Source organism: Carcharodon carcharias, chromosome 2 (genome assembly GCF_017639515.1).
Source record: "Carcharodon carcharias isolate sCarCar2 chromosome 2, sCarCar2.pri, whole genome shotgun sequence".
NCBI lineage: Eukaryota > Metazoa > Chordata > Chondrichthyes > Lamniformes > Lamnidae > Carcharodon > Carcharodon carcharias.
This window is the reverse complement of record NC_054468.1, coordinates 50029617-50051970: the sequence shown is the minus strand read 5'-3', so window position 1 is coordinate 50051970 and position 22354 is coordinate 50029617. Positions and strand designations below refer to the sequence as shown.

The 22354-nt window shown below is 39.3% G+C and overlaps 1 protein-coding gene across 3 annotated transcripts in view; it reads left to right on the top strand.

The window, feature by feature from the left end:
* pde6d (phosphodiesterase 6D, cGMP-specific, rod, delta) overlaps window positions 1–21691 on the top strand; it is a 36002-nt gene extending 14311 nt beyond the window's left edge. For 2 of the 3 annotated variants that reach the window (XM_041206997.1, XM_041207015.1), the window contains exons 3-5: window positions 7789–7914; window positions 12141–12246; window positions 20707–21691. In XM_041206997.1, the coding sequence (XP_041062931.1) occupies window positions 7789–7914; window positions 12141–12246; window positions 20707–20788 (314 nt within the window). In that variant the 3' untranslated portion in view covers window positions 20789–21691. Of the gene's footprint in view, window positions 1–7788; window positions 7915–12140; window positions 12247–15847; window positions 15951–20706 lie in introns of those variants that run through there. The other variant, XM_041207007.1, reaches the window with a different exon arrangement.
* Window positions 21692–22354: the final 663 nt, after the last annotated feature.

The window sequence follows — 22354 nt, the reverse complement described above, 5'->3', positions numbered from 1 at the left end:
TATTCTCAAAAAAAAGATGAGCATGCAGAATAGAAGCATGTATTAGAAGCAGTTCAGAGAAGGTTCACTCGACTGATACCTGGGATGGGGGCTGTTATCTTATGAGGAAAGGTTGGACAGGCTGGGGCCTGTATTCATTGGAGTTTAGAAGATTGAGAGGTGATCTTATTAAAGCATAAGGTCCTGAGGGGACTTGACAGCATAGATGCTGGAGGGATATTTTCCCTTGTGTAAGAGACTAGAACTAGGGGATGCAGTTTAAAAATAATAAGTCTCCCATTAAGACGGAGATGGGAAGAAATTTTTTTCTCAGAAGATCGGTGATCTTTGACTCTTCCCCTGACACCGCTGCAACCTCTGCCCCAAGCAACCTACCTTTCTGGTCCTGGGCTTTCCTGTCAGTCAGGCTGGTTTCTTGGTGGGGAATATTATTTAAGGCAAAACTGCATGGAGTTTGAAGAAACCAGGACTAGAGAATTTTTTTGACCATATCTCCTCACCCAGTTGTAAAATCCATCCCAATAAATGTTGAAGCTTGTGTTTCTCAAATAGCCTGCCAGTTGCTTTAAATATTGTGCAAAAATCGCTAACTCACAACTGTTGCATAAGATGCTTATTGAATAAACATAACACTGCAGTTTGCCGATTTGCCTCAGATTCACAGTTATTCCATAAAGAATGTCTTTACCCTGTCTCCATATTATTCAGAGAAAGAGGGGCAGATACAGTAAGCCATAGATATCTGATCATACTCAGCCAGACCTTCTGAACACAAAGTCCACGCACTTGATAATTTGGCATTGAACTAGTGTTGAAACTAAAAATGATCTGTAACAGCTATTGCTGAATTCTATATGAATCAAGAGCAAATTACACCCTATCAAGAACCCTGAGGAAAAAATTACCAGCGCATGAACGCTGCTGGCTTCTGGTTCATTGCAAGCAGAGCCAGCAGGTGTATTGGCAACTGCTGACAATGTACCAAAGAGAAGCTTAGGATCGCCAAAGGATACAGGCCACAGGTAGGTGAAGGCAGGAGGAGAGGGGGTGTCAGCAATGAAAGAGGTCTTTCTCAGTGCCCCTCCCCCTCACCCCACTTTCCTGATGCCGTGCCCCTCAAACAGGCACTGAGTGTCTTTGAATGAGGGATCCTTCCTTTTTTGGGCTTCCCACATGGCGACTGGCCTGCCCACCGCTGGTTGAATAGCAGCAACAGGATGGGCATTAATTTCTACCTGTGATTACTTATTCTTGTGAATGTTTCACATATTGAAATATGTTGCGCTTTAGCATTTTTTTTGTTTTTCCCTCATCTTACCCTAGTTACTAATGCCCCTTAACTTTTGTTAAGATCCCTCTCCATCCTGGACCCACTCTGGTGACTTTGTTTTTACCCAAATAGCTACAGCCTCTATTTCTCTTATTACTTTTCAATTTACCCTTTCCTGAATCCTCCATCTTGCTCATTAACATAAGGTACTAACTATTGCCCTAGTTATTCGATTCGGCAGGATACTGGTCCCAGCCTGATTTTAAGCGGCGTTCATCCCAATGAAACAATGCCTCTTTTCCCAGTACTAGTGCTAAATCCCCATGAATAGAAACCCCTGCCTCCCACACCACTCTTTCAGCCACACATTTAACTTTACAATTGGTTTGTTCCTATGTCAATTTACACTTGGCTCAGGTAACCAGAGATTATCACCTTTGAGGCTCTATGTTTTAATTTTGACCCTAGCTCCTCAGCCTTTCTCAGCAGGGTCTAACTTCTGATTCTACCTATGTCAATGGTTCCAACGTGGATTGTGGCAACTAGATTCTCCCCCTCCCACTCTCAATCCCAAGTTCTTCTCCAGCTGTGTGGATATGTCCTTAGCCTTGGCACCCGACAGGAGACCACCTTTAGAACTTGTGGTTGCAGCTATGGAAACAGTTTCTGTTCTTTACTGTCGCCTACCACTACCACGTTCCATTTCACTTCCCCACTTGAATGGACTCTTGTACCATTGCCCATAGTTTGCTAATTCTCCATGCAGACTTTGCCCTCATCTATATGGACAAAAAGAACCTCACATCTGTTGAAATAGGGCGAAAGCTGAGGCTCCGCCAGCTCTGCACCTGAGGTTCTTTTACCAACCTGACTCATACTCCCATCCCTGCCCACTAACCAGATCTCTACCACCTCCTAACCTAGGGTATGGTTACCTCCAGCATGTTTGACTCAAACCTTTAGCCATTCCTCCTAATACCTTCTCCTTTCAGTTAATTCTCGATTTCTATATGATTTATGCTTCCTTGAAGAGCCTTGGGTTGTCTTTCTGTTTTAAAGACACCATGTAAATACAAGTTGCTGTTGCATCAGGCAGAGCTCACTGATTCCAGAGTGGTTGCTTTCCTGTAGATCTTAAATGGAACATAATAGGCAGTTTTTAGTGGGCTACTCGTGGCCTCATCTCACAAAGCAGTAACAAAATTTCAGCACCCAGCCCTTAGACACCCTGATTTTGCAGGCCTTTACTTCATAGTCACTGATGAGAAGCAATAGCTAAAGATATCCTGTACAACCCAACAAAAGTGTTTCAAACCTGTTTACAGTACTCAGGAAAGATTTTAAATCTAAAGCATATTATTTAACAATCTGAGATGCACATGGAATGCTTCCCATCCTGTTTCTTCCAAAATCAAGCAAAGGAAGACTAACATGAGAGGAACATGGCAGAAAATATAAAGATAGCAACAAAGTGTTCATTGGATTTATCTAGAGTAAAGGTCAGGTTTTCTTGTATGGTAGTTTTCTATTGGAGCGGCTAAGAATCGTTAAAAGACAATTCGATGCTGAAATGTGACAGTTGCAGTATATTTTTCTTGGTAGATAAGTTAAGATAGACTGCCTTATATATTAGGTAATTAACTTAGGTGATTTCATGATATTCAGAAGAAATGTACATGTAGTATGAGATGATGAGCTACAAGAAATTTTTAAGAAATGTCGCACAGGATTATACGTTGGGATGGTCAAGGCATGCATATACACAAACTTATTTTATTGCTAGAAAGGAAAGAAAAACTTGCATTTATAAAGTGCCTTTCTAAACCAGAAGAAGTCCCAAAAGCACTTTACAGACAATAGAGCACTTTGGAAGGATAGTTATGGTTTTGTAGCCGTCATCAGACTTTTAATTCCAGATTTTTATTGAATTCAATTTTCACCATCTGTATTCACCAGACCATTATCCTGGGTCTCTGGAATACTAGTCCAGTGGCAAAACCACTATGCAACCTCCTCCCTTATATTTATGCCCGCTAGTTTTGAACTACCCACAAGTGAAAACATCTCTATGACCACTCTAATACCTTCCTTCATAAACTTAAAGACCTTTATTAGGTTAGTCCTCAATCTTCTCTTTCTAGACAAAAGAGCTTGAGCCTATTCAGCGTTTCTTGCTAGTTATAACCTCTCAGTTCTGGTATCTTCTCCAAAGCCTCTAGGTCCTTTTTATAATATGAGCTATGCACAGTATCCTGAATGGGGCCTATTCAAAGTTCTGTACAAGTTTAACATAACTTTCCCTAGTTTTCAGTTCTGTTCCTCCTAGAAAGAGAAATCCAATGCTTTGTTTGCATTTTTTATGGTCTCGATAGCCTGCGTTGCTACTTTTAATGATTTTGCAAATCCTTTTTTTTAGTTCATTTATGGGATGTGGGCATTGCTGGCTAGGCCAGCATTTATTGCCAAATCCCTAATTGCCTTTGAGAAACTGGTGGTGAGCTTGCCTTCTTGAACCACTGCAGTTCCTATGGTGTAAGTACATCCACAGTGCTGTTACGGAGGGAGTTCCAGGATTTTGACCCAACGACATTGAAGGAATGCAACATATATCCAGGTAAGGATGGTGAGTGGCTTGGAGGGGAACTTCCAAGTGGTGGTGTTCCCATGTGTCTGCTGCCCTTGTCCTAGATGGCAGCGGCCGTGGGTTTGGAAGGTGCTGCCTAAGGATTCTTGGTGAGTTTCTGCAGTGTATCTTGTAGATGGCACACATTGTTGCTGCTGTGCTTCAATGGTGGAGGGAGAGAATGTTTGTGGAAGGGGTGCCAATCAAGCGGCTGCTTTGTCCTGGATGGTATCAAGCTTCTTGAGTGTTATTGGAATTGCACTCATCCAGGCAAGTGGAGAGTATTGCATCACACTCCTGACTTGTGCCTTGTAGATGATGGACAGACTTTGGGAAGTCAGGAGGTGAGTTACTCACTGCAGGATTTCTAGCTTCTCGATCTCCATGCCCTGCAGATCTCTTTGTACCTCAAATGAAAGAAGTTAAATTGTTTGTTTTTTTAAGAACTTTGTGACAGTGAAGATGTGTTTTCATTCATTCCTGGAAAATAAAATATAGGACCAAACCTTCCCAGGAGTGGCAATCACCGCTGGATGGCACACTGCTCCTTTTTGTTTTTATACAGTGACTGAGCTCCTCATTTCTTGCCTAGACTTACAAACCGAGCCTCTTCAGAAATGTAGAAATTAGTTGTTCTTGGAGTCCTTTCTCGTAAGACAGAATCATCGGGGGAAGCCAAGCTACACCCCCTTTTTATAGCATGAACTGCCTGTAGTTTGAAAAGCTCTGGGACATTTAAATAGCTTTTCACTATGTTAGTGAATGGGGGTGGGAGGGTGCCAGCTGGGTAGTAGGTGGCAGGGTGGTGGGTGGTAGGGTGCAGTTGGGTAGGGTGATAGGGTAGTAGGTGAAAGGGTGGCAAGATGGTTGGGCAGCAGCTGGATAAGGTTGTAGAGTGGTTAGGTCAGGTTGTGGGGGTGGAGCTGGTGGGTTGGGGGGGTTGGGGTGGCGGTTTCAAAGGGTCGGGAGGGGAGTCAGAGGGTTGAAGGGGTTTGGAGGATCAAGGCGGGGGGAGGGGTCAGCGGGGTGTCAGTGGGGAGTCGAGGGTTTTAGTTGTATGATTACCCAGGAGCTAGCTGTGGTTTTTTTCCTGTCTTAACATTTCCTTGGTAACTATTCTGGTAAGTGAGTTGAAACCCTCTGAAGTCTCCAACTCTAACTCTAACTCGGAGTTGGACACCATTTTGAAGGGTTCCGGGTACAGAGGAATTGCCCATCAGAAGTTGAAACTTCCCAGGCAATTCCCACAGAGTTCCTGCTTTGGGACCTCTGAGGGGTCCCCCAGCACACCTTCCGGAATACCACCGGGGTATGACCACCTGGAGACAGGAAGATCTGGCCAGTGTTTTATTTATCCATAGTTAAATAAATAGATACCACAGTTGCATAAATAAATGAGTTAACTAAGAAAAGATGGTGCTGCAACTATTTATAATACCTCAAAAACAGAAAACTTCCACTTTTAAATTTGGCAGATTTTTAGGGTAAATTAACTTAGAAAAAGCTGAAGAGCTTTTCTTTTACCTTTATGAATTTGCCTAAGAAGTAGCATTAAATATAGATATGGCCATTTTAATAAACATATAAATTGCATTAATAGACAACCACGGTATATGCTTTTTCCCTGTTTAAAAAAAATGCCTAAATGTTGAAAAGGTAAAACTTACATATTTTATCCCAGAAAACCCAAACTTTATTTCTATCTTTCAAAAATATGATTTACTATCTTTATACATGGTATTTAACAGCATCAGAGAGGAAGGGGGAGGGGTATCATGGGTTTTAGTAGCATTGCTGTGTGGGTTGGTAATAGTTTACTTATGAACCATTTTTGTTCAAAAAGGTTCCAAAATTCATCTCCTCTTCCGTTCCTTTGTTTTCCTTAACCGCTGCAATTAAATAAATAGCTGGCACAGTTATATAATTAAATGTTTCTGATTTTTTATTTTAATTCTAATGTGGTGTACCCAAAGTCAGCTAGTCACACTCTGCCGCAGAAAAATAAAGTTCTCTACCCAGAAGAACCTTTTAAAATGTTAGATGTGAGAACAGTATCAACTGCAATTCCCGGTATGTAATACATTCCAGGAGTCAGTGTATGGAGTAAGAGTTTTCTGTTATGATCTGGGGTTAGCCATTGTTGATTTAAATATTGGGCAAAAAAAGTGCATAACAGATGGTAGGGGATGCAAGGTCTGCTTACAGGAATGACTGGTGACATCAAGCCAAGAAAGCAACTGGCATAACCTCAAAATGGGACTGTCTTGTTACCATGGATCCCTTCACCGAGACTCTCCTGAGGCAGTGAATTGAAAAGAAGATAGTTGAAACAGACTTGGTCCAATCACTGCTGTAGGTTTTGAGTGAGTCATTAATATGCTGGGAACTAGATGAGAACTTGGATCTATGCTCTTCCTAGTGCCAAAACTGGACAGAAACGGCATAAAAATCTAGATATTCGGTCCTCCTTGGTGCAGTTAACACACACACTGGCTTACACTTTGTATATTTATTTATAATAAATTATTCAAGAATGAAGTAATAGGGGCACAGGAATCTGTGAATGAAAACAGAAAATGCTGGAAAAACTCAGCAGGTCTGGCAGTATCTGTGGAGAAAGATATAATGCCAGAATTTCACCTGCTCAGAGTTCTCACAAACAACTTGGACTGTGTTCTCAGTGCTTGCAGATCCCAATTACACAGGATATCTGGCCCAAAACTTCATCAGCAACATTTCCAGCTCTCCCCCTTAGAATGCTAAACCTTGGGACCCACTGTCAAAAATATTCTAAACTATAAAGCATCAAACCAAGAAAACATACCTGCATAAGAAACTAATAATGGTGACTGCCCTATTTCTTTATTCAGAGTTACCATAGCACTAAATTGAAACCACATTACAGTGTTGGTAGGCCTCTGACCTTCTTCCAGGATCTTAGTTCCCTCGCCCCCACCATCCTGATAAATCAGTGTTTCTGATGATGTTTCTTGGCGTAACACCCTTGTTCTTATAAAACTTCTGACTCATAATGAGCAGTACTATGGGTGATGTTTTAGTGATGCCAGAAAATACAGTCTACATTGGAAGGATCAGTGTAGCTTCACAAATCCTCATGGCGTTATCAGTCAGGGAAGTGCAGCAAATGATAGCTGGAAGAGATAAATTAAAAAAAAACGAGCCTGTTACCAGTGACAGTATTAGAAATGCAGGTTCCTTTAAGGATAAACCAGGACAAGCTTCAGAGTGAATTGAGAGCCTACACCTGAGAGCTAGGTTTTCTCCCCAGTAAGTGGGTTTTTGCTTCTGGAAAAGAGAAGGATCCAGGAGGGAAAAGAGGCAGCTGGTATTTGTACTGAACTGTAGTTTAACTATATAACAGTTGAGGTTCATCGTCTTCTGCTGCCTGGTTCACTAAATAGATATTCATCTATTAAACAACCAGATCTCTAGATTACTTGTCCTATAACATAATTAATATTTTACCGTTCCCCATAACTTTGGGCAAAAACATCAAGTCCAAAGTCAAGCTTTTGAGTTATGGCTAATAAGACAAAAGAAACAAATGGATGAATTTAATCATTTTATTATGATGCATGTTTTTGATCATTATTTCCTTTTTAAGATAACCTTTGGACATTGGAAATTTCATTTATTAAGGAAAAATTCTCTAGAAAACATTTTGTGTAATTTGTGAAGAACAGATATACAGTTACTCTATTTAGGTATTTAACTTAATGTTTCTTTTGATTCCCATTGTAATTCAGTTTCTGTGCTTGTTTATTTTCTTCCTTCCTCTCTCCACCAAAAATGTAGGATTTAGACTTATTGCGGGTCACCTGGTAATATTTAATAGAAAATCATGGACAATCTCTGTTTTTTGATTTCTCTGCAGCTCGGGTTCCTAAAAAGATCCTCAAATGCAAAGCCGTTTCCAGAGAACTAAACTTTTCCTCATCCGAACAGATGGAAAAATTCAGGCTAGAACAAAAGGTTTTCTTCAAAGGACAGTGCTTAGAAGGTTATTATCTTGTATTTAATTGTGTCACTGTAGCGTTATATTAATGGTGGCTTGCATGAAAATATTCTGCAAAAATTGCAGTAATTTATGTAATTATAATTTATAAAATAAATGGTAAACAACTGTTAGGTATATGAAAAATGACTAAATACTAATAGTTTATGGTGAGCATCTTTTTATTTTTATTTAAGCATGCATAGTATTGAAGGACCAGAAAGCACATGCCAGTGTAAATGGCCATGTATTTACATTAATAACTTTAGCTCTTCCTTGAGAACCTTGGAGATTGTCATATTTTGCTAATGAGTATTAATGAACTGCGTAAATTGAGCAAAGTCAAATGGGATACTAGAACTGAATTTTTTTTATGCTATTGTCATGGAATGTAAACATACTTGGATATTGCTTCTTCACTAATGTATTATTTTTCCTATAGGCGTCCTCGCTTCAAGGTTAGAAAATGAAAAACAGTGCACAAATATTTAGGTTAGCTTATTAAACTCAGTGCTGTGCACTGCAATTTTTGTTATGTCCTCAGCAAACTCAGATGTACTGTCACTATACTACAACTTCAGGGGACAAAGCACTGAAAATCTAATAGTGTGCAGGAGGGACCTGACTTGATGGCTATTTATACTATTTATGTTTGATTTATGCAGTACCAGTATTACAGTGCTTTGCTTTTACTTTGTTCTGCATTTCATGGTTTTAGATGGCTATTCACATTGGGACATTTAAGAGCCAAAATAAGACAAATAAATTCAATGTTCCCTGCTTATTATGTACCGGGATTGGAATTTTCTCCTTACCCGTTAGTTCTTCTCATTTGTCATTTAGACTGGGTCACTAATTGTCTAAAATAGGTAGAAATACACAGCGAGTCATTTCTAAAGAGGAAAGATATAATGAAGTTTCAAATATGTACCTGGCTTCAAAGCTTTACAGATGTTTTATGACATCCTATTCACTTTTTTTTTACTTTTACTAAACAATATGCTACTTTAATAAACATTCATACAAACATGGAAAATGAGGAATGGGAAAATATCATTCAACTCGTTAAGCTTGCTCCATTCAGACATGGTGTAGCTACTGTGATGGAATCTTTGGTTTCGATGCTTGGATTTTTTTTTTTGAGGGGACCCTAATTTAAAAGGGAAACTGACTCTTCCAGTTTTTAAGAAAACTAAGGTTGGAAACCAAAACTTCTGGAGGAACTGAAACTAATTGAAGCCATATAAAAGGAAACAGAGCTCATGTGATGATGCCAGCAGTGCAATAGAGCAGACTAAACAAGTCAGAGGCTAGATCCAGACACTGAGAATAGGCAAATATACAGTTATTGCAGTCATTTCTGTTACTTAAAGATAACATTAGTGGATCTCTGCTATCCAGACCATCGTAAGCAGTGTGAGGCGGTTCTGTGGACATGTGGGATTTTTGGTGGAGACCGTGCCCTTGGAACTTAGGTTGGTTGTGTGCTGTTGTCAGCTCGGGATCAGGCTAATTCCTAGAGGAAGAGTGAGGAAGATAGAGCTTTGAAGGATTTTGTGACTGAGATCGATGACACATATGCTGAATGGACTGTTGAGCCAATTTGTAAGATCGGTTTTGTTGTATCTGCCATTTAATATGTAATTTATAATCAACTGCAATTTGCAGTTAATTCATGTTTACATTATGTTGATCCTGGGTTTTAGAGTATAGATGGTTACTCAAAATAGATTTGCTTGACTCTTGTATAGTAAAATTTCTTTTGTGTTAAAGTGGAATCTTGTGGCTTCATTCTTTCCGTAAATAACTGAGATTTTGGATTTCTTTTTTTTTAAGAAAAGTTACAGGTCTTAACTGAGATCGTAACACTACATGCATCATTGACCCATCCACATTTCATTGTAATGCTCTGGGAAAAGTGAAAAGCAGAGAGTGATGACTCTCTATATAAAAAATAACTTCTGAACATATATTTTCTTTCCCTTGGTCTTACAATTCCCATCTTAAATGTACAGAATTTTTTATCTTTTTTAAAACCTCAGCCATTTCCTCTCTAACCCTGGGCTTCTGTAATGAACACAGCCCTAACTCCTTGAGCCTATTCTGATAACACCTGAAAACATTTTGATTGTCCTTCTCTATACCTTCTCCAGGACCTCTGTATCCCTGCAATGTATTGAATCCATAACTGAAGATAATACTACTAAGTGCGGCTGTTCTAAAGTTTTGTGCTCCTTAGGTATAATGTTTTTAGGTTTATATTTAATGTATTGTATTGCTAGCAATGCAACTTGGAATCCCTCTTGATTTGTCACATTTAACAGACACCTGTATACACATGCTTGGAATTTTCCAAACTCAAATACCAAATGCTGTACTTACTCATAACAAAGGAAACCTGTCACACATTGATACAGTTCCCTTACTCGATTTAATCAATCTATAAAGTATTAATTTGGTTCAAATCCCCAATTCCTTTACAGATTTCTATTCAACTACAAACTTGGAATGGCACTATTTAATGCCTTCATCCAAAATATTAAGATGATAAGTATCATTGGTTCCAAATCAGAGCCCTGCAGGACTCTACCTGTACCCCAACCTCATACAAATCTGCTCTCCAACTCTGAGAATGCTCTTTTTGGGTTTCTTTTTAACCAACTTTGTATTCTCTCCATGGATGTGGGCAAGGACATATCTTGGGATAATCCTTCCTGCTTTCAGTGACTCTAAGTTAATTGCAATAATATTCTCAATTCTTCAAACAACCAACTTTATGTACATGAACAAATAGGCTATCACTGGCCACCTTGCTTTTCCAAGAATCCCTTCTTCATAAAGCCAAGCTAGGTCGATAATTATTTCTGGGGAATGGAATTGCTGTGCCAGAAATTCTTTTGGTTTGTGCTCCATCAGACCTCGTGAAAGCTCATTGACCTGAAACATTAACCCTGTTTTTCTCTTCACGGATGTTGTCAACCTGCTGAGTGTTTCCAGCACTTTCTATTTTTATTTCTGACTTCCAGCATCTGCAGTATTTTGCCTTTGTAGCTCTGGGAGGAGTCTGCTTGATAAAATTCCTAGACATTTAAAGAGACTGAGATCCTCTGCATGAAAGGCTATGAAAGTTCTTACTATATGGCATATAAAAATTCCTAAAAACATTTGACAGTGTTCTTCAAGAAAGGCAGCTATTTAAGAATAATGAGACTGAGGCTTGAAATTCGAATTGGGGATTAGGTAAGAAATTAGCTGAATGATAGACTATAGCTTTGGGGAAGTGATGCTAAGGTATTTAGGAGACTGCTGAGTGTAGCACCTAAAGGAATAGATTTTGGTTATCTGCTGTTTCTAATTTACCCTAACAACTTAGATTCAGGAGCTTAATGGAATTTTTTTTAGCTTTACAGACAAACTGGAAGGACAGGTGGATTACCAGAGTAGTGGGCAACAAAGGATCCGCAAAATGAATCAGTTTAAATATATAAGTGGATGGATTTGTGATAAATAAAATTGAATATGCCTGCAAGATGAAACACTAGGCAACGTTCAGCCCTTATGAAGAGTGCTGCAATAACAATAAATGAAGTTGCAAGAAATCCAAGCGTATAAAACTTGCTTTTTAACATATCCAGTTATTGCATAACGGCTATTAATAGAACAGAATGCTGACCCATGTAGCTAAAACGGTACTGTGCAAGTTGGAGTATGTCATTGCTAAAAGTGCACAATGTTGGTCAAACTGCATTTTGAATACCCTCGTCAGTTTTGGTATTCGAACCCAAGGGAAACATTCCAACCCTCAAAATGGTACAGATTAAAACACATAAAAGAGGAGCAAGCCAAGCAGGCAGACAGAATAGGTTGCTGATAGAAAGAAGTAGGCAAGACAATTAGATTAGGGAGGAAAAAAAACTAGGGATCTGCTTTATTGCCAATATTCACCTGTTGACTCACTCTATAGTTAGTGAATGGTTGCACAATTACCAACATGTACTGTGCCAATTCAGCATTTGATTCTTTGAAGCAATATGTGATCTTCCATTTTGTAAACATTTAGGCAGGGGCAAATTGTCTATCCAGAATTTCATTTTGAGGCCATAAAAGCATCAGGAGCTGTGCTTCAGATCCTGTACTAGCCATGAAAAATGCCAGAAGAGACCCAGTAAAATTAAATAATTGTAAATATTTGATGAGAATTTTCTGAATTTATTTCTATATTTTTTTTCTAGAATGGTTTTTTGAATTTGGCTTTGTCATCCCTAACTCCACAAACACTTGGCAATCACTAATAGAAGCAGCACCAGAATCACAGATGATGCCAGCTAATGTGTTAACGTAAGTGACCTGCTACGTCTCTCATTAGTGTGTTATTGCATTTGTGTTATAAAAAGATTACATTGATCATAAAAAATAAAGTAGACTACCTATGATAGAACATACGCTGTTACCTGCAGTTGGCTGACTTTCATCTCATTTTCTCTTTCCTTTTTAATTCTTTTTTCCCTAAGTTCCTGATTTCTTTACCAAATTCTTGATTTCCTCTATCCTTTTGCTTACCTCATCTAAGTAATTCCTAAATTAACAAAGGGGGATTATATTGGGTAGTTGCCTTTCTAAAAGCATGCTATATAAGTCTATTGCATGATTCAAATTTCCTTGTGCTCCTTTGATAGCTATGATCAGTCTTGTACAGTTTCTCGGCTGCTGATTATAGAATGATACAGTATAGGAGGCTGTTTGCTCTTTGTGCCTATGTAGGATCTTTGAAAGAGTTATCCAGTTGGTCCCACTCCCTAAAAATTTTTCCACTTCAAGCAGTTATCCAATTCTCTTTTTTAAAATTTCATTCCAATCCACCTGTGTCAGATATCTTTCCAATTTATTAAAGTTAGCCTGTCTGTCAGCTGAGTAATTTCACATCTGGCTTTATCTTGCCTTTTTCCATAAGTGCTCAAAACAACAATAATTACTTGTATTTATATAGCGCCTTTAATGTAATTAAATGTCGCAAGGCACTTTACAGGACAGTTATAAGACAATTTGATACTGAGCCATATAAGGTAATATTATGACAGATGGCCAAAATCTTGGTAAATGAGGTGTGTTTTAAGGAGCATCTTAAAAGTGGAAAGAGAGGATTAGGAAGGGAATTCCAAAGCTGAGGGCCTAGGCAGCTGAAGGTGTGGCCACCCATAGTGTAGTAGGGATGCTTAAGTTGTCAGAATTAGTTGGGTGCAGATATCTGACGGTTGTGGAGTTGGAAGAGATTGCAGAGATAGGAGTGATTTGAAAACAAGGATGAGAATTTTTGAGGCATTACTTGACTGGGAACCGTTATAGGTCAGTGAGCCCAGGGCTGATAGGTGAACGGAACTTGGTGCAAGTAAGAACTTGGGCTGCAGAGGTTTTGATGACCTCAAGCTTATGGAAGGTAGAATGTGGGAAGCCAGCCAGGAGTGCATTGGAATAATCAAGTCTAGAGGTAACAAAAGCATGGATGAGTGTTTTGCCAGCAGATGAGTTGAGACAGGGTGAGTTATGTGATATTACAGAGGTAAAAATGGGTGATCCTAGTGATGGCATGGATATGCGGTCAAAAACTCATCTCTGGGTCAAATATTAGCAAGGTTGCTAACCTAATATTGTGATCAGTTGTAGCTATATACAGCTCCTATGTGTACATGGCAATTTCTCGAGTATAAGTGACTGGTGAAAATATCTATATTGTATTTTTTTGATTTATTCATCTTTATCCCATCTATGTTTCTGATTTGAAGATAGGTATATAATTGATATTGGAGACAATTTTGTATTTCTTGGGAGAAAGTATTGAGGAATGATGCAGAAGCCATGTATTTTGCGGTGAAAATTTGTGCTGGAAGGACAGAGTTGTCATCTTATTCTGTGCTTTTTGTATTAATCTGCATGGTAACATTAGAGAATCTGTCTCGCCTCTTAATGTAGAGGAGTTCACGTTCCACACCTGCATATTCTAAACAAAAGAATAAAACCAAAGACATGGCAAATTGCCCTCCCATATACAAATGGTAAGCTTATACCTGAACTAGTAAATGGGAAAGAGTAAAAAAACAAAAACAGAATTACCTGGAAAAACTCAGCAGGTCTGGCAGCATCGGCGGAGAAGAAAAGAGTTGACGTTTCGAGTCCTCATGACCCTTCGACAGAACTTGAGTTCGAGTCCAAGAAAGAGTTGAAATATAAGCTGGTTTAAGGTGTGTGTGTGGGGGGCGGAGAGATAGAGAGACAGAGAGGTGGAGGGGGGGTGGGGTGTGGTTGTAGGGACAAACAAGCAGTGATAGAAGCAGATCATCAAAAGATGTCAACGACAATAGCAAACACTAGGAGGGAAATGGAAAGCAAGGAAGGTGAGCAAGACAACAGAGAGATATGGAAATCTTGTCGCAGAGAGGAACAGAACTTCTTCGCAGTTTTTTTGTTTTTATCTCTGTGTTTAATTGACTGCCACTGCTCTTCAAGAAATGCCTACCTCCTTGAAGAAGTTCTGTTCCTCTCTGCGACAAGATTTCCGTATCTCTCTGTTGTCTTGCTCACCTTCCTTGCTTTCCATTTCCCTCCTAGTGTTTGCTATTGTCGTTGACATCTTTTGATGATCTGCTTCTATCACTGCTTGTTTGTCCCTACAACCACATCCCCCCTCACCCCCCCCAACCCCTCCACCTCTCTGTCTCTCTATCTCTCCGCCCCCCACACACACACCTTAAACCAGCTTATATTTCAACTCTTTCTTGGACTCGAACTCAAGTTCTGTTGAAGGGTCATGATGACTCGAAACGTCAACTCTTTTCTTCTCCGCCGATGCTGCCAGACCTGCTGAGTTTTTCCAGGTAATTCTGTTTTTGTTTTGGATTTCCAGCATCCGCAGTTTTTTTGTTCTTATCAAATGGGAAAGAGTGTTCTTTTAAAGAAAAACACAACCTTTCCTGTTGGCAACTGTATTAAGGAATTCTCTTCTCTTATCAGAATTGGTTACATCATTTTAAAATGCCATTTCAGGAAGTTTATCCTGTCACCATCCTTCATAACTGTGTCTTATTATAAAGTATCCTCAGCTATATCTTTGCCTCAAGTGTGCATTTTCTTCATACTTGTTTAGGATAAGCCTCACTTTTTCTCTTGCTTTCCCTTCACCACCCAACAATTGGACGTGTGAAATAAAAACAGAAAATGCTGGATATACTCAGCAAGCCTGGCAGCATTTGTGAAGAGAGAAAATCACCTCGTCTTTGGATTAGGCATTTAACAGCCTTCCGAACTCAACATTGGGTGGAGTTTAATGCCCTCTCCCTGGGCGAGTTTAATGGCAGGAGGCATATAATCAGGCGGGAGGGTGGCAGCTGTGGGCCTCATCACCTTCCAGCCTCCGCATTGATTAAGTCCGGGATGGGAAGGCCTGTAGATGGCCTTTCCAACCTGCCAGTCGAGGCCCTGAAGTGGGAAATTAATGTCCATTTGAGGGCCTCATCCCGCTACTATTGGTATTAACCCAGCAGCAGGTGGAAGGACTCGCCATGCAGGACTGCAATGAGCAAACCCCTGCCTAATCGAGGGATCTGGCATGGGGAACTGGGCAGGGCCTGCTGAAAGCCAGCCCTTGTTGCTGATGCACCCTTCCCAAATTCCTCCCCCATGACCCCCACTTCTCCAAGCAGGCAAGAACCCCTTCACCTCTATTAAATCCAGCTCATTGGGTTCAACAATTTCAGACAGTAACCCTTTTTGTATGGTAGCTGTTGGCTGCCTGCACTGCCTACCCTTGGGGAGTTGACATAGTGTGCATAGCCCCTCCAGAAACAGTGCTTTGTGAATGCACTTTTTCCCTGGGCCTTCTCTTGAAAAGAGATGTCTGAGGAGTTACCTGATAGAGGTCTTTAAGGTTATGACATTTTTGTTTTAGACTAGACACAAAGTGTTGCCACTTGTTAACACTTCAGAAGAAACTTCCCTTTACCTAGTAAGTGGTGAAAATGTGGAACTCACTGCTACAGGGAGCAGCCTCGGTGAGTAGTATAAATAGATTTAAAGGGAAGCTAGATAAGCATATGAGGGAGAAGCAATAGAGGGTTATGCTGATGATGAGTTCAGTGAGCAAGGGTGGGCAGATGTTCGAGCAGAGCACACGCTCCAGCATGGGCTGCTTGGATGGATGGCCTATTTCTGTGCTATATATTCTGTAATTCTGTGTGTTCTGCTGATGTTGTTAGGACTAAGTGCTGTACTGCCTGGAATCTACCAGAAAAAGTGACAACAAAGATTGTGGCCATCGGAGGCCCAGTCAAATTTTTAAAGGCTCATTGTAGGCCAGGAGGAGCAGAGTGATATACCAGGACAGCTTGGGTCTCCCCTTCCCCAATCTGCCTTCCAATAACAGATACACTAGCTCCCCTGCCTTGCCACCCTGCCCGCCTTTCCCCTCCTCCTCCTACCCCCCCCAACCCACCAAACTTACCAGGGACCATTATGTGGGTCCTTGATGGCAGTCTGACTTACAACCAATTTTGACTTCTATCTACTGACAGTTAAGTTGCACCGGCCAGTTTCAGGTAGAAGTCAGAGTCATGGCATGTTAAAATCTCATTTGGCTTCAGTTTTCACACTTGCCAGTGTCAGCCTTGAAGTGAAGGGAAGATTTACACTCAAGATATTGACTGTCCTTGAGGGAAAATCAAAAGCAGTCAATGTTATACAGAATAACTCTGCTCTAGTTGGATCCAGGATGCATAAATCTAGAATGGCAGCAGTTTGTATTTACTATCAATGCCAAACTGGATAAAACATTGGTCTTGATATTGGCACAAGTGTAATTGTGAGAGCGTGTCTCATTGGGAGAAAATTCAAATTTAGCTATCTAACTGCATGTGCTGAATAAAGCTGTCGTTGGGTAGACTGGCTGTCATGTCTAAATAGGGTTTAAATCTTGATACAGGCTCTTTCAAGGTCTTTGAGTCAGACTTCTGAGCCACTTCCTTCTAGTGAGTGGTCTCTGTTGGATAAAGCTGGCCTCAGCAGTGAAATCAGTTCTTCCAAATTGACTTTCTCTGACTTTAATGCAGCCTACCAAGATGAGCACCAAGATGAGCTTGAGGCTTAGGAGAGTTTTTCTGTGTCCCTTTCCTTAGTACAAAAGAAATGGACACATCACAAATGTTATCCCAAAGACATGGATGAAAGCCTTGGGATTCTATGCACAAAAACACACTTGATTAATCAATCATGATAAACCAGTGGCCTTATTGTGGGTATAAATATCAAGATTCTCCTCTAATAATAATTTATATAATTTATATCTTTGTTTATAAGCTTATCATCTAGATATGTAAAACCTTGTTCTACTTGAATAAAAGTACACTAAATCTAGAGTGTACATTGGATAAGACTTTGGTGGACTCTAGTACTCCAGTTTTTATAAATGCTTTGGTGGAGTCCATGGTGGCTGACCTAGTACATCCTTCAATCGTACATTGATGAGTCATTACAATCAGGCTTTTGTGGCCTAGAATCCTCAGATAAATAAATCAATAAGTTGGATACTATGGGTTGCATACTTTTTCGAGTGCATGGTGCTGCAATCTCCCAGTAGCCATGGATGTAGTCATCATGGAATGATAATTACTTCATTTCTACCAGCTTTACATTGTAATTTAAGATTGAAAACCTGGACCAGCACTGATACAATTGTACCAGCTGAGAATACCCTCCAAAGTGACCTATGTTAAGCTGCAGGTGTGTTGTCACCACTATCATATTTAAACCACCTCTATGCTTAAGCCAGTTCTGCCTTCAGACTTCCAACCTTTTGTTACGATATGGCAGGTGGCATTTGCCAGGCTAACCAAATCCTACAGGGAAACTTGGCCACGCTATCAGAATGATTTTGCAATTTGTGTTCATTATGAGAAGGTTTGTGCACTGAAGTCAGAAGCAATGAGTCCACTATCATCTTTAGAGATTTTTAAGATTAAATTAAAATATTTATTAAGAAAAGAAAATGTTAAACACAGCAGTTACAAAGCTATTTATTCTTATAACGTTCCCAAAATTTCTACTTAACTAGACTCCCAACTACACACCCCTTTCAGGCAACAGTCCAAAAATAGATTATTATTCTATAAACATCCAGCAAGATTACCACAAGCACCCACTGTTGCTGTAAGGGAGGTATTTCACAGTTTCTCTCCCTCTCACTCAACAGCAGAACTCCAAAGGCTTTTAATACAACCTTTGTTACTGGAACAACAAACTTCTCCAGGATGGCTAGAGGCTTTTTCCCCACAAGTTTGTTTCACGCAGTGCACCTTTCAAGATCTTACATGGCCACACCCCATACAGCTTTCCATCTTTCTTTAAATATATTTTCTCCTTTTTGACCTGGAAATCCCATTGTTTACACCTGTCTGTGGAATTTACTTTTCCTAGAATATAAAAATCTCTGTTGTCATTATAGCCAGCACTTTTGGGAAAAATAAATGCAATAACTTTGCCTTATTTACCTCGTCAGGTGTAAACATCTTATGTCCCTTTGAAAAACCACCAACCTCTCCATTTATCTAAAAATACAAATTCCATTTTACTTAGCTTGTCCATTAACATTTCAAATGCCTATTTACACTTGACCACTTTAATGATTCAAACCTTGCGGTCTAATAGTCTGCAGTTTACTTAAATTATTCATACACACACACACATAAACATAAACCTGCTTTAAAGTATCTCACAGTAATATTAGGAAAAAATATGATAGTTCCTTTACACTTTACTGGAGACTCAAAGTACATAGTAATTGATAATGTCACTTTGGTTCTACAGTGTCTTTCCTGTCATATTTCTCTTTTTCCATTCCCTCTCCCAGTAAAGCAGATCTATCAAATTGTGAAGACTTTACTGTGCTCCCAGACTGTGTACAGATGTTGAGACTCTGCCTAAGAGCATAGTTTTGAATAACTTGTTCAATCTTTGAAGAATTGATCATCCCACCTGAAAATAAGATCACTATTTAAGGTTGAATAGCCTTATATATTTTATAACATCTAGAAGTATTCTTTTGTCTTAAAATAGAGTCAGTGTCAGGGTATTATATCTGGTTTCAGCTGATGACCAGTGGTCATCCACACAACATTCTACTGCTGCAGATACATTGATGAATAAATGATGCAACTTTCTGGGATAGGTGGACTTCTGGTTACTTGGTGCTAAAATAGACATATACATTAACAGTTGAAGGCACAAACTAGGTTTGTTCCTGTTACTTCTGCCCCCTTTTACTTATGATTAGTTGATCCTGGTCTGAACAGACCATATGAATATTGCAATGCTTGTTACATTTGTGAAGCTGGAAAGAAGAGGACAAAGATAACTAGATTAGCAGTGGAATTACATTCAGCATCAGTTGCTATTTCACAATTTGACAGTAAAGATAGTCTTGTCAGAAATATGATGAACCCATCCCATTTCACCCAAAGAAGGCTGACGAGCATTTCAAGCAAACAAGGTTTATCAAAAGTTATTAAAGCAAACAAACATTAATTCAAGACAACATAACTGAAGATAAAGTGACAACAAAAAATAAACCTTGTATCTTACTCAGTTCTTTAAAGGTTCAAGCCTGCATTATGCCAATTAGCCTGCTGGACATGGCTAGAACCTGTGGAGTAACAAGATTCTTTGGGTCTTTTTTAAGTTTTCCAAACCAATTTTGCCCAACATTGGAGCTGGTCATTAATCAATTTCTGTGTTCTCCAATTAAAGCAAACACAGTCCTTTGATCTTAAGCTTTTGACCTGGATGAATATTACATTGTTGACACAGATTTCTATTAGGGGGATCAAGTAATTAGAGTAGCTTGTGAAGAGTTCCCATTTCTAAGCATCAATTTGGTTTCCTTTCTTAGGACTATCAGAATTTTTTTTTTTCAGTTGTTCATGGAATGTGGGCATCACTGGCAAGGCCAGCATTTGTTGCCCATCCCTAATTTCCCTTGAGACCAGTTACAAGTCAACCACATTGCTGTAAGTCTGGAATCACACACAGGCTAGACCAGGTAAGGACAGCAAATTTCCTTCCCTAAAGGGCATTACTGAATCAGATTGGTTTTTACAACGAGCGATTCATGGTTACAATTATTGAGACTGGCTTTCAATTGTAGATTATTTTAATTGAATTTAAATTCCATCAGCTGCCATGGTGGGATTTGAACCTGTGTCCCCAGAGCATTAGTCTTACCATCTGGGTTACTAGTCCAATGACGTTACCATTACACCATCATCTCCCCACTTCTTTCCTTTTATTTAGCTCTTGCACAATAGTAAATTCTACAATGTCATGCATATCAAGAATGGCATGGATTCATTGTTGTCAATCGGTATGGAAAAATCTGCAGGCAAGCTCAAAGACCATTCTACTAGCTCTGTAACTACAAGTTTAATGGAGGATTGAATCACCATCCTCTCACTCTATAGTACTGTTTGCTTATGCTATACCACCATGCTCCTTAATATTCTGAATAAAAGTTTCAAGATATTTAGGAAGAATGCATTGAGAGATAAGCAATAAATTGAATTCAAATGTTTTAACATGATATATATAATAATAGATTTTTAAGAATGAGAAAGGAAGAAAAGAACAGTATTGTGTGTCTAGAAAAATCCTCTACTTTTGTCATTAGGTTTAGCTCTTTGCTTTAACCCCAAGTTTTTGACAAATGTAACTTCTAAATATTGTAATTCTAATTGTTTTATGTTTTTTTTCTTTAATCAACAGTGGCAATGTTGTCATAGAAACCAAATTCTATGATGATGACCTCCTTGTAAGTACTTCCAAAGTCAGACTTTTCTACGTCTGAAGTGAATTGCCTGCTGTTTAGTACGTAATGTCTTGCTGATGGCAGATGGATGAGACACTTTTCAGCGTCATGTGACCAATGGACCAGCTGCACCTGGATGGCAACTGGCAAATTAGGTTCTTCAGAATTGATTTAGAAGATTGAAATGAGCAAGACTCTCAGTACAAAAGAACAAGACTTTTGTATAAGAAGTATGGGCAGTGACACTTAATACTGTCTTGAGACCAATGTTGTACATTATTTTAAATGCTATTTGTTTTGCTTTGAATCTGTATACACTGCTTTCCTCCCTTAATTTGTACCGTATTTTGTTGCACTTCAAGTTACTTTAGAATTTTGTCCATGTTAATTATTTAGTTCCTTTTTATTAACTGCTGTAATTCGTGACACATTCCTCAGTTGTAACAAAGTGTAAAATACTCCTTATATGTTATAGATGGTTATAATCCATAATGAAGTAAATGATAGGGGCTGAGCAACATTGCAGTCTCAGTGAAATAAAAGCTGTTGCTTCTGTATTTTAAAGTCAAATGTAGTTGATTTGTACTGTACATAATGGTGCAGTATCATTTTATAGCATGTTTTGTTTACAATTTAAAGTTCAGTATTAAATGGGTTAGCTTAAAATAAGTGGAGAATCTCAATCCTTTTTTATTAACTAAAGGATTAGTAACAACTCAAATTTTGCTATACTATCAGAGATGCAATACAAAATATATAAAATATATTGATGAAGAGTTGAAAAGGTCACTCATCCGGCAGCAAATTGGTTGCTGCCAGCCACTGTACCCCTTAAGTAAGCTACCCATTTATACCATTTTCCCAGCAATTTTGCATGCATAAGCAGTATAATTTCCAACTGGGAAGACCAAACATAATAAAATATTAATTTTTTTGCAGAAATGTTGCTCTCACTAGGAAATCATTAGCTGGACAGTAGTTGTATTTGTCAGCAAATTTTGTCTTAAATCTACGTTTCTTTATTTGTTATCCTCACGCTCCTTCAGAGTCTGTGCCTGTGGTTTCCCTTTCCTTTGAGAAATACCTAGCCCTTGCCCAGCAACACAACTGATATTAATAATTAACAAATCCAAGCCTCTAGAAATTTTATTACAGTATCTTTTAATTTGATGCCATTATTATGGTCCAGACATTCTTCTGGCATACTTTTCTCCCTTTCCCTTCTCCTTCCTTCAACCCATCATCGCCTTCTCCTCCCCCAACCTCCACAACTTCAGAAGATGGTTGGACATTTTTTATAGTTTCAGAGAGAACACAATCACCCAGTGCAGAAGAGGCTCTTCGGCCCATCAAGTCCGCACTGACACAAGAGAAACACCTGACCTACCTACCTAATCCCATTTACCAGCACTTGGTCCATAGCCTTGAATGTTATGACATGCCAAGTGCTCATCCAGGTACTTTTTAAAGGATGTGAGGCAACCCGCCTCCACCACCCTCCCAGGCACCACATTCCAGACCGTCACCACCCTCTGGGTAAAAAAGTTTTTCCTCACATCCCCCCTAAACCTCCTGCCCCTCACCTTGAACTTATATCCCCTTGTG